The 15,516-nt window shown below is 51.2% G+C and overlaps 5 protein-coding genes across 5 annotated transcripts; 1 reads left to right on the top strand and 4 right to left on the bottom strand.

Annotated features, from left to right (window-relative positions):
• Window positions 1–436: 436 nt before the first annotated feature.
• On the bottom strand, window positions 437–2,593 carry Z517_07864 (uncharacterized protein; the record flags this gene model as incomplete). The annotated part of the gene is made up of 2 exons (XM_013426385.1): window positions 437–1,677; window positions 1,774–2,593. The coding sequence occupies 2 exons, from the start codon at window positions 2,591–2,593 to the stop codon at window positions 437–439; spliced, it is 2,061 nt and encodes a 686-aa protein (XP_013281839.1).
• A 771-nt stretch (window positions 2,594–3,364) lies between these two features.
• Z517_07863 (calcium/proton exchanger) lies at window positions 3,365–4,412 on the top strand (the record flags this gene model as incomplete). Its single annotated transcript, XM_013426384.1, has 2 exons — window positions 3,365–3,478; window positions 3,528–4,412. The coding sequence occupies 2 exons, from the start codon at window positions 3,365–3,367 to the stop codon at window positions 4,410–4,412; spliced, it is 999 nt and encodes a 332-aa protein (XP_013281838.1).
• A 1,851-nt stretch (window positions 4,413–6,263) lies between these two features.
• Window positions 6,264–7,574, bottom strand: Z517_07862 (uncharacterized protein; the record flags this gene model as incomplete). Its single annotated transcript, XM_013426383.1, has 2 exons — window positions 6,264–7,385; window positions 7,452–7,574. The coding sequence occupies 2 exons, from the start codon at window positions 7,572–7,574 to the stop codon at window positions 6,264–6,266; spliced, it is 1,245 nt and encodes a 414-aa protein (XP_013281837.1).
• Window positions 7,575–8,874: 1,300 nt separating this feature from the next.
• Window positions 8,875–10,828, bottom strand: Z517_07861 (uncharacterized protein; the record flags this gene model as incomplete). The annotated part of the gene is made up of 3 exons (XM_013426382.1): window positions 8,875–9,030; window positions 9,082–10,071; window positions 10,163–10,828. The coding sequence occupies 3 exons, from the start codon at window positions 10,826–10,828 to the stop codon at window positions 8,875–8,877; spliced, it is 1,812 nt and encodes a 603-aa protein (XP_013281836.1).
• A 2,830-nt stretch (window positions 10,829–13,658) lies between these two features.
• Window positions 13,659–14,903, bottom strand: Z517_07860 (tyrosine-tRNA ligase; the record flags this gene model as incomplete). The annotated part of the gene is made up of 1 exon (XM_013426381.1): window positions 13,659–14,903. One exon carries the CDS (start codon window positions 14,901–14,903, stop codon window positions 13,659–13,661), a length of 1,245 nt encoding a protein of 414 aa, XP_013281835.1.
• Window positions 14,904–15,516: the final 613 nt, after the last annotated feature.

Here is a 15,516-nt window from a genome sequence, read left to right as displayed (position 1 = left end):
GCAGGATGAGGAAGATCTGTAGAAAGGAGCCCTTTCGAGCACCCTTCTCTCAGAAAGCACTATTAGCTATCTGTCCCTGCGTTCTCTTGGCGCCCCCTGCGCTGCTTTAACGCGGAACCGAATCGTGCGCCGTCGGGGCCTCTTGAGGCCGTGGCATGACGCTCAAAAGGCACCCGAGAGGTCCCCTAGCCTGCAGACTAGCCCGGTTGTGGTAACTGGGCAGGGCAGGGCCCCGACGACCCTCTAGAGTCCCGGCCTTCTCAGTTCCAGGTCCCGTGTATTCAAGGATCCGTCATGACCTGGGAGAGGGCGTGGAATTCTCTTTTCCCGCTTAGTACCAGTAGTAATAGACCAATGTCTCCAGCGGCGGAGTCTTTCTGCAATCGAACCGGGGTGTGTCCCACGGCAGATTCTGGCCCTACTTTCTGGCCTTTGCTCAGGCAAGCTCATAGACACTCTGGCTTCGCGACAGCTCAGTGTCACAGGCTTTTGTGACAGACTTGACCGAAAATTCATTCTTCATGGCGTACCTGCGAATCTGATCTTGACCAATCACCACTGCAGCAATAGGTCCAAGGTAAATATGTTCCAATGCATTCTGATCCGATGGCCTTATAAGGTGCAGACACCTACTGCCTTGAAAGGAGACGACTCGGTCGTCGACGGTAGTAGAGCGAGGAACCAGCAGATGCAGGGGAGCTATCTCGAGATTAGACTCCTCGTCGGTGTAGTCTTCAACGTAAGCGAACACAAAATGATCGCTCGCAAGGTATTCTGCAAATTCCCCAGACATTTCTTCGTGCCTGACCAACGTATGTCTCAACTCAAACGTTGTCGCGGAGGATTGCACATTTGAGAACACAAAAGCATACGGTGGATTTTCGATCGATACAGAGAGTCCCATGGTTCCTCGGCGCTGCGATCCTCGCATGACTTCGTTGAGCGATATCGACCTTCCGTAAATCGGCTTGGAACGATCCTTGGGATGGGAAATATCTTTCTTGGCATCGATCCCGACAATCTGCTTTGCCACCTGCAGACCTCGGAGGTTCAGCTTGTTGCATTTGGCGTAGTCCTGCTGCAACACCGGGTCACCACGAGCCATCTCGATCGAGAAACTTACACGATACCTCGTTTCAATCCTCCGGAAGTCTATTTCCCATGAGGCTGTTTGATCATTCGACAAATGTTTGGGACTTCGAGGTCGAAAGACATCCAGAATTGCTAGGCTTTTTGTCGTGTTGATCAGAAACTTGACAACGTCTTGGTGGACCTGGTTGATAGACTTGCTATAATCAATAGGGAATTTGGCGGTTTGCGTCTCCAATTCCTCTGGGACTTGCGCGAAGAACTTGATTGATTGGCTTGTGAGGAGACCGAGAGCTCCGTAAATCCGATCTTGTGGCTCGGTAACTTGGAATAGTAGACCTTTCTCCAACACATCGAACCAGTGTCCCACAAAGTGGCGTCTGGTGTTGGGTGATTGAAAGTTGTCTCGGTCGCTTCCAAAGTGCTGATACTCGTTCTGATAGACACTCAAAGTTGTAGGCCACCGTTTGGGGGTGTCTGGCATCTGCTGTAGTAGGAGTTGTGCGCCGCCAACAAAGGTTTCGAAGTCCAGCTGATTAGAGCCCGCTTGGATGAATAACCTCTTAGCGGCAAATACTTCTTGCCGAACTAGGTGTAGAGACTGCTGTTAGCGCGAAGGGTTATACGCAGGAAGCTTCCAGCGAGCACTCCCCGTAGCTGATATATATATTGCGAGCAACTCACCCCATGTCCTCGTGAACCACGCACGCGCCAAGTGTGCGGACACATCGGTAGCGATGGTTTTGAGGTCAATTTGACAGCTTTCCCTATGGTTGCTCGTGGAATTTCGACGGGCAGAGTCGCTCATTAGACCAAGGGCCGCAAGAGCACGTCCAGATTCCGGCGCCGGCAGACCAATCCATGCCACTACCTTGTGAGCCTTCTCGAAAATTCTGAGCATATTTTGCACCTGTCTTGACTTTTCGGCCAGACTTTGCTGATTGATACAGATAGCATCACACCATATATATCGACTGGTAGATTTATCACGAAGATAGCTCAAGGCATGGCCCAGTTCTTTCGGGACACCAAACCTTTGATTGTTGCAAATGATTTCGCAAACAAGAGCAGGTTGGCCCCAGGAATAGGAAAGCGCATCGTATAGCACTGTATCATCGGTACCATCGATTCCGAGTCCTGGGCCGTCAATCAGATTCACGACGATCAGGTCACAGGTGATAGACGAGTCTGCATCGCCTGGGTGGAGGACAATCAAACGCGTCTGCCAACCGGTTAGAGTCTGGTAAGCCTTTGCGTTCTCGGTCGAAATTGAAATTTTCGCATCGTCGCCGAGATATGTTGGCGTCTTCGTGTCTATTGTCAAGGGAGTGCGCATTGCCTCTTTGACCCAACAGTTTAGTTCGCATTGGGGTAGTTCCTCCTTTGCAGAAGCATCACCGCTTGTCTCAGCCTTGGAAACTCTGCTTTCGCGGTGGTCACCATTGTTGATTGCTTTGGGCGTCTCAGCCCCAGCTCTCCGTCGAGCATAAAGCAATCTTCGCATGGCAAAGGACGAAGGCCGAGTTTTTAGTTTGTTTTTAAATGACACCAGGAAGGTATGGAATCGATATACATATCTCTTGTAACATGCAGGGAAAGCAGAAGACGGGGTCCGGTTGACGTCGGAGCTTCGGGAACTTATTCTTAGGCTAAACTACAGTAAGCGGCTTGGCGGCTTGGCGGCGCAGATGATCGCCGCGAGATCGTGCTGGCCTGACCATGGCCGCCATGCTGCAATGTCTGATTTTATTGTTATGTCGTGTACTCTCCCGGTCTTGCATCCCACATCCGCTTCGTCGCATTCCATGCTGCTTGTACTCTGGGCTCCTAAGCCAGCGCATATTTTGAAGTGCACAGACCTCAGTTTCTTAAGGCTTCAAGTTCTACCTCGGTGAGAGAATAGAGCTCAGTTACGATGTGTACGTGGTCGATGACCTCCTCAATCGCTAGGCCTTTTGAGAATCTAACGTGTTGATTAGCGGCTTCTCTTCTTCGAAAGCAGTTTTCGAAGACCACCTCCCAGACGAGTGTGCATATGCCCGCTGTGAATGGACCCCTCTCAGACCCTCATGAGAGAACCTCCCTATTGCCCCGTATCACGAGTAGTGAAAACGTACCATTTCCATTGCGACAAGTGGGATGGCTATGTGCCCCCATTTGGCAAGTGTTGGGTGGACGATATCTTCATGCCTTAATCATCTTCTTTCCCCTCGCGTGTGTTGCAAACGCCGCGGAATGGGGTTCAGCCTCACAGCTTGCTTTGAATTCTTTGGCGATGATCCCGCTGCCATCCATCGTGGAGACTTGCACTCTTGAATTAAGTGCAACTCTGAACCCTGTCCTGGGTGGCATTCTCCATGCGACTTTTGCTAATACGACAGAGCTGGTAGTGAGTACCTAGTTCTTTTGCTCGTGGGAGTTACACTAATTTGCCTCAGCTAGGTCTTGTGGCGCTCAGATACCACGAACTGCAAATCGTACAAGCCACTATCCTTGGAAATATCCTGCTGAACCTTGTATTCTTTACTGGCTGTTGTTGCTTAGCTGGCGGCCTCAAATTTCGACATCAAGACTACAACTCCTTCATCGTCTCCCACTTGTCCATTTTTGCCGTCATCCTAATTGGCATTCTGATAATGCCAACCGCGCTGGCCTCGACGACAAGTTCCCCCCCTGCCAACGGGAAGCTACATGGACACGATGGAAGTCTGACCCTGGGATTAGCGATCGTTTTGCTGTTAGTCTATTGCGCATATCTTTACTTCCAGGTCTCGTCTCATGCCGACCTGTTCGATGACGACGAATTTTCTACGGAAGTGGAAGAAAGCGACGACATTTTGCACCCGCTGCCAACGGGCATTTTGCTGTCTTGCTCAACTTGCTTAATTGTACTCTATACACACAACATCCTGAACAGCATTCCGGGGATGGTAAGCGATTTTGGGGTAAGCAAAAACTTCATCGGCTTCATCATCTTTCCAATTATTGCGAACGCGTCCGGTCTTGGACCACACATACTCGTGGCTCGGAAGAATCGTCTGCCGCTTGCCTTTGGCTGCATATTAGCGACGGTCATACAGATCATCCTATTTGTGGTACCGGTCTTGATCATTGCTGGACAGATCGCTGGTATGGATGAACTGAATATGGCTTTCGACCCCGTTGCAGCGATAGCAGTGTTCATCGCGTCTCTGATTGCGGTCCTACTCCTTCAGAGTGGCTTGTCAACATATTTCGACGGCATACTTCTTCTGGCGTTGTATTCCGTCATTGTAATGACTCTTTATGACGTTACGGAGCCTGAGGGGCTAGGACCGCCATAGGACTTTGCCAGGGATCCATTTCAGGTTACTGTGCCGCTCCATACCCATCACTCAGAAGCCGCTCCACATGCCGCCGGCCAGTACCTAGGTCTCTAGACCTCTACCGAGCCGTCTAAGCGCTCCGACGACGAACGTCATGCTATTTGGACAGCAAGGTCTGGGATACTTAAAATAATTATGATGGGCGTGGCCTCGAAGCGGAACAAGGCGATGCCGCTCTTTGCGTCTTGGAGCCCGGGAAATCGCAAATGTGTCACCAGTCAAAGGGTTCATTTCACGTCCAATCTCAACTGTGCTTTTCTTTCTGACCATACCCCAAATTCCGTTATTCGGACTCATGACGCTCTGGATCTCCTCCTAGTGTGCACTAAAATGATACGCCTTAGCGTGGCGCTGACCAAAACTGTGTGAAATTGTGCCTCGGTCAGACGAAAGGTACGCCTCTTGCCCAAGCAAGTGACGCGATCTAGACACTACGGGTCTCGAGTTGTACAGACGGAAGCTGGTGTCTCGGCTCGTGCAACACCACAGAATGCTACGCAGACCACGCGGCTTCTTCCTCATCGAGTGCTACGGCTCCACCATTCTCGTCGACTAACACTGCCTCGCAGTCAAAGGCTTCGCATTCTCTTCCGACAGGTTCACAGGCAGGCATTGGTGTGTCGACGTCAGCGCAGTCGGACTCGTGGTCATAAAATGCGAAGCCTGGGCCGTGCGCACGATACGCGAGGCTGCCCGGAGCGACACCGGGTAGGTTCAAGCCACGTGGGCAAGGTCGCCTGTTCTGGGACTGCGCCCCTTCAACCTGTTCAAGCCGCATTTTCCACTTTTGCTGAGCAGATTCTTTTCTCTTATTTCCTCCACCAGCTGGCTTGAGACAAGCAGCCTCCGCTTCGGGTTGATTATAGGCAAGAGCTGTCACACGGGTGCTTCGCCCTTCGATCAAGAGGGATTAGTGCGGCAATGATGAAAAATGCAAGAGCGCACGGCGTGTCTCTAAACGGAGGGCTGATTGCAGGTGGGACAACGGGGGATGGCATTTCAGTAAAAGCAGTCTTTTTCTCCCCTTCACTTCTTACTTTCTGTCCTTTACACCGTTTTTGGGGCCCTCGTTAAAACTTGACAGCCTGGAGGAGGGACGACTTTTGGGCCACTGCCCCGGTGTGGTCAGCAACAGCCGAGCCTGAGCCACCGTTGAGCCGGACGCGAGCCAGCCTGAGCAAAAGCGGCGCGAGGTCACGTGGGATGGGTAGGAGACGGGCGTCGAGATTCCGGTGCTGAAACAGAGAGTTCGACGTCGGAATCTCGACAGGAGTACTTTCCATTTCCATCTTGCGCCGGAGCACGACTTGAGGCTCGCCGTTTCAACCTAAGGTGTTGACCCACGTGACTAATCACGGTGTCAGTTCGGCCTGAGGAACGGATCAATCGTGCCCCAATCGGGGCCAGGGGGCCGTGTTCACGGCACCCGCTTATAATTGCCAATTCACCTCCGGACAGTGTCCCGGCAGCACATATTCATCTCATCCCTGCGACGTGGGAGACCTCGTCCTTCCCACCTCTCGCATTATACCAATACACCTACTTAAAATGTCGATTATAACAAGACCATAGAAAATATACAACAATGCCCCAGCAATAAGTACTGTAACACTAGTGGCATAAAGCCAAGATAAGACCATTTCCACCGCAAAGAAATTAAGACTGATCATGAAAAGAAAAATCAAGGTTGAAGCTGTCAATGCACCCACGTGTTGATCCTGGGTCAAACAAATTTCCGCCGTCAGAATTAGCTCATTGGTGTTCAGTTCTGCTGAGTGATTGCTCTTTTTTTTGAGTTCTGTAGTCCAATTAGTCATTGAACATGGATTCTTGATCACTCATCGGTCGCTTGCCGTAATATGACTCTGCTGCACTTATGAGAGGCAATGCCAACAAGAGAATCGCAACCAGTTGACCAAACGTCATTTCTGTCTCACTTCCGATTACAGAATAGGTCAAGCCAATGTTGACATCCCCAGCATCAGGATTCCAACCCCACCGAGCAACATACACTTGCGTTATCCCAAATACGTTACCAAAAATCATCCACTCAATTTCCCACATGAAGGATTCCGTGAACAGATTCCATAGTGCATAAGTTGAGAAAAAGGTTTTCTTGATGTCGGCCGCAAATCCTTGGAGCCTGTTTGGGCGTCGGGGATTACCAGCCACAGCGTTGTGGCCACTGGGAGTTGTGTTGTTATTGGTTAACGTCGTTGGCACGGAGCCGCTACTTCTCAGTCCACAAGCCTTTCTGATACTTACGTCTACCAATGTAAGAACAGATGTTGATGGTGGCGCTGCAAGAAGGCGGATGAAACTGTTTCCGTATGTAAAGATGAGGAATATTAAGATCGTAGACCATATAGATGCATTGAAGAACGAATAACGTCCGTCTTCGGCGGCACTGCTAAGATACGGCAACCCCACAGTAAAGGTGCACTGAATTGGCAAGGAAAAGATAGTGTACCATTGGGTGTATAACTGGGCGTGAAATAGCATTCCGAGTAGGCATATCATACCTATCATGCGCCAGACCTTCAACACGGGATGGTTTATGAGGTAATAGCGTAGAATGGCCAAGGTTGAGAGATGGGTTGTCGAAGAAAACCAAGCTAGGTTCGCAATAATAACAAAGTGGTACCCTGAAATCTCGCATCGTTGTGAGTATCCCGTGATTAGAATGGCCAAGCCCGTGACGAGCTGTTGGTCGCTGAGAGTCAGAATGAATCCAGTGAGCACTCTATTCCGATTTTCCATCGTAGCTGTCGAGATGTTGGACCCATCGCCCATCCTCAGGAAACGACGGAGAGCAAGTATGGTAGCCATGTCGAAACCATTGTATAGATTTTTGTCGATCGAGAACGTAAAATAACCAACAACGATAGCAACGAAAGTGATGATTGAAGTCGTAAGGAATGCCACCAAGACCTGAATTTTTCAATCTTAGATGAGTTATGAAAGTTTCGAGGAAAGAAGATCGAAGAGGGAGCGTACTCCGATCCCAGCCACGTCAGGGTTTGCTTCCACCGTGCCATCAGAATATGTGCAATTTATTTTGCCATCGTAGCATGAGAGGAGCCGATTCGGGATCCATGGACTGTTCCCACTGGTGGCCATGATCAGATTTCAAAGTTTTTCGACTTGCTTCAATGGTGCCGGTAAATTTGAATCATGTGAGTGGAAATATGCAGACTGCTCAAAGTTTTGTACTCTGCAGTGGGGTCGAACCGAATATATCTGCTGAGGCCTTCTGCTCCCTCAGCCGCATTTCAAGGTTAAAGTAATGCCCGCCAACAAGGAGTGTCGGGGCGTTGCTGAAAGCGTGGCTGAGACCTGTAGCGAGAGGGGCGGCTGGTGGACGAAGACATCGACAGCTGAACAATCCCATAGGCTACTCATTTCGTATTCTTCAGCCTGATTCCCTGACAGTCCAGGCACCGGACAAGTTCACCAAGACCACTGATAGCGTAAAGACGTCGTTGGACTATGTGTTATAGGGGCGAAAAACTGGTTTCAACTCTAGTTGTGGGCACAAGTCCAAATATAGAACAGCGAATACCAAAGGACAACATTTTGCACCTGAGTTTAGTCCTACCGCAGCTGTAGCTTTGTGTTCAAGGCCAGCCCAGTCGCACAGAGGGGGATCTCGGCTCGAGATCATTGCATGAACTAGTCATGGGTACCAGTGGAAGTGGTGGTGGTGACGGTCTACGGCTGAGACGCTGCCAAAAAGGCCCTGGGACTTTTGTGCAACGTGGTGCATTAAAAGAGCCACGACCCTGACCAGAAGGTGGTCCACCTTGTCTTTTCGGCAGGCAGTGGCAGGCAGTGGCAGGCAATGGACACGAAATGGTGCAAATTATTTGCCCTGAGTTGACGCCTTCGCTAGCCTCACTTGTTGCTGGGCGCATGACACGAACCTGTCAGTGAGTGGCTGGAGCTCGCATCAGGCAGAGTCTGTGGCCCCCACGAACAGGCCAGCGAGAAACTGTCCGTGCATTTTAAAAAGACATTGTGAGGCCAACAGGGACGAATACTCGTGCATGTCGATGCCGCGAGTGGTACATTAGCAGTGGGTGGTTGAGTGGAATGAAAATTTGTCTGACTGAGTAATAATGGATGGCACGTGTGGCGCGTGTGAGTAGCCACGTAGCCCACTCACTACTCGGTACATATATAGATAAGTGACGGCTCTAGTGGTTGACATAACAGAGAATAAATAACCTAAAATCAGCAAGTATATTTGGATAAACTCTGCGTCTTTATACCCCTGCATCCAGCTAAACTTGGTGTCTATGTACAGTTGCCTAGACACGAAGCCAGCATTACATCCCACCAAACAACATGCCATCGTAGGAAATGGGAAGTATAAGCCCAACAATCACATGTTGACCAACATCTCCACCCCCAAATCACTCTAGAATCCCTTCTTCTCGGCCACATCATAGTCGCCAAACTCGTCAGGGACAATAACCAAGTTGTCCGAGCGATACGGATCCACCTTGACTTGCCTGAATTTGCGGGCAGAGACTTTATTCTCAAACAAGACATCGAGCTCGGCGTAGGTGAGACCCTGGGAGGGAAATGTGAGTAGTCTGGCTGGCAAACAGGATCAGCAACGTACCTTTGGTTCTGGTAGACGGAAATAGGTCCAGATCAAGCCTAGCAGGTTAAGACCGCCCCAAAAGAAACAAGTCTTTCCACGCCAGCCCCAGGCTGTCGGGTTCATCATGCGAGGCTGAAGCGTCCCGACCACAATACCCATGATATTGTACACGTTTCGGGACAGGACGACAGTCTTGATCCGAAGTCGAGTGGACGGAAGCTCAGCCACTAGCGAATAGCAGACTGGGCCAACCGTAAAATCGTAGATGAAGGTGAGGATGAGAATCAAGGCACCCGAAGCCCAACCGATCGAGGTAGACAGGTTTGGAACTCCAAGACCACCAATAATCATCAATATGACAAACATGGCCAGTTGTCCGGCGAGATACAAAGTGCGACGACCAAAGTGCGGCATCAAGAACCAGGAGAAGACAGTCCCCAGGAACCCCATGGCACTCTGACCAACGCCGAGAGAATATGCATTGCTTTCGCTCAGGCCGGCTTGGATCATGAAATAGGTTCCCCATCCGATCATGGGAGATCCAGACGTCTGTTGAATCAGCCATGTGATGCACGTCACTTCAGTTCGTCGCAGGTCAACGCCCTTGAAGCAATCCCAATAATTAGTACCCGCAGTCTGCTGGATCTCCAGCTCGTTGGTGTGGATCATCATGGCCAATGTATCTTCCACGTTGAACTCGGTGTTCTTTTTCGACGTCAATTTGAGCAGGGCGGCCCGAGCCTGATCCAATTTGCCGTGGCGGACAAGCCACCATGGGCTCTCGGGTGCAAAGAACGCAGCTGTGGCAATGGGCAACGGCCATATCCACTGGATCGCATAGGGCACTCGATAAGCCCATTGATCGGACTGGTTTACGAAGCCCTTAAGCACTCCAGCAGCAATAAGCTGTCCAATGACCCAGCAGAGGTTGACGTAGGTAGTCAAGTATGGCCTCAACGGGACTGGTGTCACCTCGGCGGCATACGTGGTAGTGAGAGTTTGGAAAACCTGAGGGACTAGGTCAGCAATTGTTGCCTCGAAGCATGTTGCCCCATGGCGAGAACGACACCAGAAGTATCAGCAGGGGATTCAAACTCACCCCCCATGGGAGACCGGACAAGATGTAGCCAGCGAGTAACATCTGCACATCGACGGCGAAGAAGGTGATGAAGATGGTGGCAGTAATAAAGGCCAGTGCGCCGATCATGGTCCAGCGGTATCCGATGCGCTCGGAGATGATGCCGTTGAGAAACAGTCCGATGATTTGAGCGGCAGCAGTACCATTTGTGAGTGCCGACTGCCATGTCGCCGAAACCTGGTAGGTTTGGACGCCATCGACGATTCCGGCGGGCGACCCATACTTGCGAGAAAATGTGGTCAACCCGAAGAAATTGCCGAGGAGGTATGTATCGTATCCCTCCATGATGACGGCGAGAGAAAGACAGAAGGAGAACATGATGGCTTTAGGATACAACCGGCAGCCCTCACGAAAGCCCATCTTGTGTTCCAATTCTGCGGCAGCTTTGGCATCGGCAGAGAGCTCCGCCAAGTTGGGCACCGCCACTGACATCTTGCGGAGTGTTTCATCCTTCTGGTTGAAAACTGCCTCTTCTTGTTGTGCTGCTACAGCGGCAGCCGGCACAATAGAAGACCTTCGTCTGGTTGTGTCGTAGGTTGGTGCCCCCATATTGCTGGCATAGTGGGAGACACTCATGTGGCGACCAGCACGGCCGCCGCCACTCTCTTCGTCATGCGCGAAGCTCATCGTGAGAGGTGGTAAGGTTCAGTCAAGGGAATAGGCTTGTGAAGCACGCAACCTCGGTGGTTGCCGTTCAAACAATCGAATAGTTTGGTCACCGAAGTACCTGGCCTGTGGTCGAGGGAGACGAGTCCAAGGAGAAAGGGTTTACTCAGGCAGATATATACTGCTGTGCCTGGGTGATCGAGCTTCCCTCCCTCTGGTGAACCCAATGACGCACTGATTTCTCTAGACAGCTAGGACAGCAGTAAATCATAGCTCTCAGTCGTATCGATGCTTGCCAATAGTAAAGGGGACATCCGGAGAAATTCCCAATCAGCGCAACCCAAATCAGTTGGGTGCTCGCATGATCGAGGTACGAGTTACCCAAATCAACGTTGTTGAGAATCCACCATTGGCTTGTCCAAGAGCTTCTTGAGCAAGGCTAAGCGAGCTTGTCAAGGTCAGACGGGTCAGCTGTTGCCGGCTCACAGACCAATCGATCCAAGAGCAAATGGTACCAAGAGGCTTGGATGGTCTCCAGAGCCTTCCCTTAAACGCAGGTAGAAAGGCAGACCAAAAGGAAAAACGAGGCGACGAGCGGTCGTTGGCTGACATGAATTAGCGGTGGACCAGGTGCTGGAGATCGCAGAAATAGCCGGCAAAAGAGTGGAGAGATTGCAAGCAGCCTCGCAATCCCATGTGCCACCCACCTACCTTGTTCTCCCTCTGGGGGCGCTACCGCGACCCTCCCTGATCACACACCTCCAGTGGGCCTGAGATGCTTACCAAAAATGGCCAGTTTAGACTCTCCCGGACGTGTCCCAGTTGCTGGTGTTGAGCCAAACCCCGCACTTCTTGCCAAAGTGCCCACTTATGTCAAGCCCCAGATCGTCTCCACAATGTCGATGGCTGGGGCATTTTAATGTCTGGATTTCCAACATGCTTCCGGTCCAATCTGACTCTGGGAGTCCTTTCCCCAAGCATTTTGATGCGGGCAAATGCTGGGCGCTTTGGGTGATCTGGGGGATCACACCTCTTTCCCACATTCCTCGGTGAGCTTCCGCCTACCCACAAACCTTTACCATACCCTTCTTTCGACTTAGATTCGCCTGACGTGCGTTGGAGGATCTGCAATTGAGAACTCCTCTAGATGTGCCGACTTCCGCATGGGATAATTGTGACATGCACACTCTGTAAACCAAATGACTCGGCAGCCATGAGTCTGTACTCCCTTCCGAGGCTGAAACACCACCAGCGAAATGGTAATCCTGGTAGAAAGTAGGGCTCTTTCTGTCAACCCTGGTCACCCAGAGACATGAACGAACCTTCAGCCTCGACTAGCTGCAGTAGGCCCGAGAAAAAGTCTCTTGTTGCATCGAGATTTGGCATTGTACTGGGTGAAATGAAAAACGTCACCACTTAGTCTGAAGGTACCAGTGGTTTGCGTCAAGGAAGTTGTAGGTACATGATTGCCGAACATCCCATGTTGCCTCTCGCTTACACTGCGTCTATCAAGTGACGATCTCCTCGTCACTCTGTCAGTGTGGTCCGAGCCTGACACAGCAAAGGACTGAATCAGGTCGGGCTAGGGACAAGAGTTGCGTGGGTGGCTTGGCCCTCGTATTGAGGAGGGGAAGCCGGTCGCATTTGAGGGAGGCCATGACAACATCCTCTTCTTCACCCAAGGCTCTAAAATCAGACGAGGGAAAACGGGTTCCCTAAGGCGTCAGCGTCTTGGACTCATTCTTGTGCCGCTGATGGTTCAGACCAGTTGCATTTAAGCTTAGAGAAGATTTAATGCATAAGTCTGTCAGTCTTCGCTCCAAGACAGAGGGCACTTCAGCATCCGTGGCTTCGGCGTTGAAGCTGTCGAGGTAGACCCGCTCATGAAAACTTCAGGGTGGTCTCGTTCAATGCAAGCTGCCGTCATCATGCGCCACCAAGATGTCTTCCTCGAAAATGGATGCTCTGTGCCCTAAATCGCTCTCATGTTGGTAATGGCCTGCACGGTCAGGCGGAAATGCACAAGCCAGGTTACAAACCCTGCATTTGGACACCAAAGAGGAACCTCCTTAGCTTGGTGGGGAGTCCATTTTGGCGGTTAGTGTGCCCCCTTACTCTGCCAGGAAAGTTGTTGCGGCCGTGCGATGCAACAAGGCTAGCAGCAGGATTGCCCGTAATCTCGGCGCATAAGAAATGCCCTACCAGGCAAGGGTGCTGGCAGTTTCAGCGACCTAGGCGAGGAGGAGAGATTCGGTGGATTTGAGTCGCAACAACAGAGACGCCGAGAAGGACGTTTGTCGTGTTGGAGGAAGAACAAAGGGGATGAGTTTGGCAGAAGGAAGATGCTGGGCTACGATGATGAAAAGTAGCGCCGAGAATTTTGCCGAGCGCAGGGCAAGATGCGCAGGCAGGACCGCAGGAACCACAGCGGGACCAGGTACGAGTATTCGTAGACAACGTCTCCTCAGCACAATCCACAATTACTCCGGCCACAGCACAGCTGGCATTCTATCGACATTCGAGATCTCTACTCGTTCGGTTGTTCATGCGATCCAGAGTCCACCAAGCCCGCAGTTGGCGCTTCTACATACCTAAGTCTGCAGAAACTGATCGTTCGCTTGTCTCAGTGAAACATCTCCTGCAGCGACGTAACCTGCCACATTGGCGCCAGGACGTCCATCGGTCGGCCCCATCGCTCTCTCTTTCTCTCTCTGTGTCTCTCGGAAGCTCGTCTTCCTCGTCTTTCATGACTGGGTACCCATTGAATGATGTCCGGGAGGTCAAACATGATTGAGGACGGCGACAGGAAGTCGAAAGAATTTCTGTGAACGGATGACATCTGTTCCATTGCTCATGAGGGTTGGCCGTTAATATCCAGGTTCGATATGGCTTGCTCTGCAGTCTTTCCCACCTCCACCTCTTCCTTCCCCTTGCCTTCGATTGATCCATCTGGTTTGGCGCTGATATTTACGGCACCAGGGTATCTCGTGCCCTTGTCCTTGGGTTGCTTCTTCTTTTTCACAGGCTCAGGAGGGGGATAGGCTTTCTTTTCAATTTCTTGCCATTCTGTGGAGGCCTGGAATTCGGCTTGGATGGGAGCGAGTAACTCTACAAGAGCCGCAGTAGCGCCAGCCTTGAGTAGCTGTGGAGTGAGCCTGTCGGCTCGATAGTCGTCCTTCAAGGCCTCAATATCATGATAAACCAACGGCTCTCCTTCCCCTTCCCTCCTCTCGCACACGAACGTGCCTTTGCCCTCTGGATCCCGCAGAGAGCTAATGGGCAGCAACACATACTCGACGAAGGATATTATGCCGTTTCCTTCAACTTCTCCTGCAGCTGCATAGGCTTTGCGAAGCTTCTTTTTGACAACCTCTGCTGTGTCGAGAATGTCAATTTTTGAGTCAGGGTCTGATGCAGACATCTTGCCTCCAGCCAAACCGGGTACCATGGGGTTCATCAAGTGTGCACGTTCTTTGTACCCAATCTTGGGAAGAGCCTCTTGTGCCAGAGCAAAGATTTTCCGTTGATCAACTCCACCAAATTGTGCATCGACACCTAAATGCTGCTCATCCAGTGCTTGCATCAAGGGATAGATCAGTCCAGATAACGTGGCGTTCTCAACCTGTTTGACCACCTCAGCACCGGCCTTCTTAGCATCGTGTTCGGTGACCACGGAACTCAGTCGAAAGACATCCATGGTATAATCTGCACTTAATTGGTAGGATGACCCGAGAACGAACTCCAGTTTCTCCAAGCTCACGCCCACAGCCTTGAGGAGGGATTGAATAATGTATTTGTAGTATTCCGCCCGGAATTTGACCAGTTCAATTGGCGCTTTCAAGTTGTCGAGAAATCCGTGAATGTCCGCAAGGAGAATCTTGACCCGGCAGCCCGCTCGAAGGAAATGTGCAATTTTCATCATTGGCACAAAGTAGCCGCAGTGTGGTCTTCCAGTCGTGGCCGTACCCCAGTAGATTATCAACGGTCTCTGCTCTTTCAGAATGACATTTTCGAGGATGTCTTCATGTAGAACCTCCTGCAATTGGTCTTTGATCAAGGCGAGCTTTTCTTGCGGCGACAACTCTTTGCTCGCCATGGTGGGCAGGGTGAGATAAGGACGACAGTACGTTGGAGAGGGACGAGTGGAGGAGGATACTCCAGTGCCCGTGGAACACTGCCCTCAAGAATAGATGTGCGGTAGCGGTGGTAACTAAGAACAAGCGTCGAAAATGTGTCTCGAGTTCAAAGTCGGCGACCTTTGCAGATTGGTGACTGCGACAATGAGTCAATAGGTGGGGGGCGGCGTGAGCGGGCAATTTTCAGACATGCCCGCAATTGAACCGAACTGCGGGCGCGGAAGTTTCTTGGCAGGCACGATTTCTCCCCAGCCAATCAGACGCGTCTCTGGGCCTAAACAAACATTGCGCATCGTACTGCCATGCAGCACTACCTTAGATCAATCTGTGAGAAAATTCCATTGTAGCTTCAGGTCGAGGATCGTGCATACTATCAGCTGCCCCCATTTTGGCATACCAACCCCTAGGTCCTTCGCATCCCCGCTGAATCGCTCTCGTCTTACCGCCAGACAGTCATCTCGCAGTCTGAGGGCGACCCCTTAACGCCATTTATTGCCACCTTCCGATTGCCGAGCTTCTGCTCTCCTGGCAGCAGGTAGATGAAGCAATAGCGGCGGCTGAGACAAGATTGAG

The sequence above is a fragment of the Fonsecaea pedrosoi genome (genome assembly GCF_000835455.1).
Source record: "Fonsecaea pedrosoi CBS 271.37 unplaced genomic scaffold supercont1.5, whole genome shotgun sequence".
Taxonomy (NCBI): Eukaryota; Fungi; Ascomycota; class Eurotiomycetes; order Chaetothyriales; family Herpotrichiellaceae; genus Fonsecaea; species Fonsecaea pedrosoi.
This window is presented reverse-complemented; position numbering and strand designations above follow the sequence as displayed.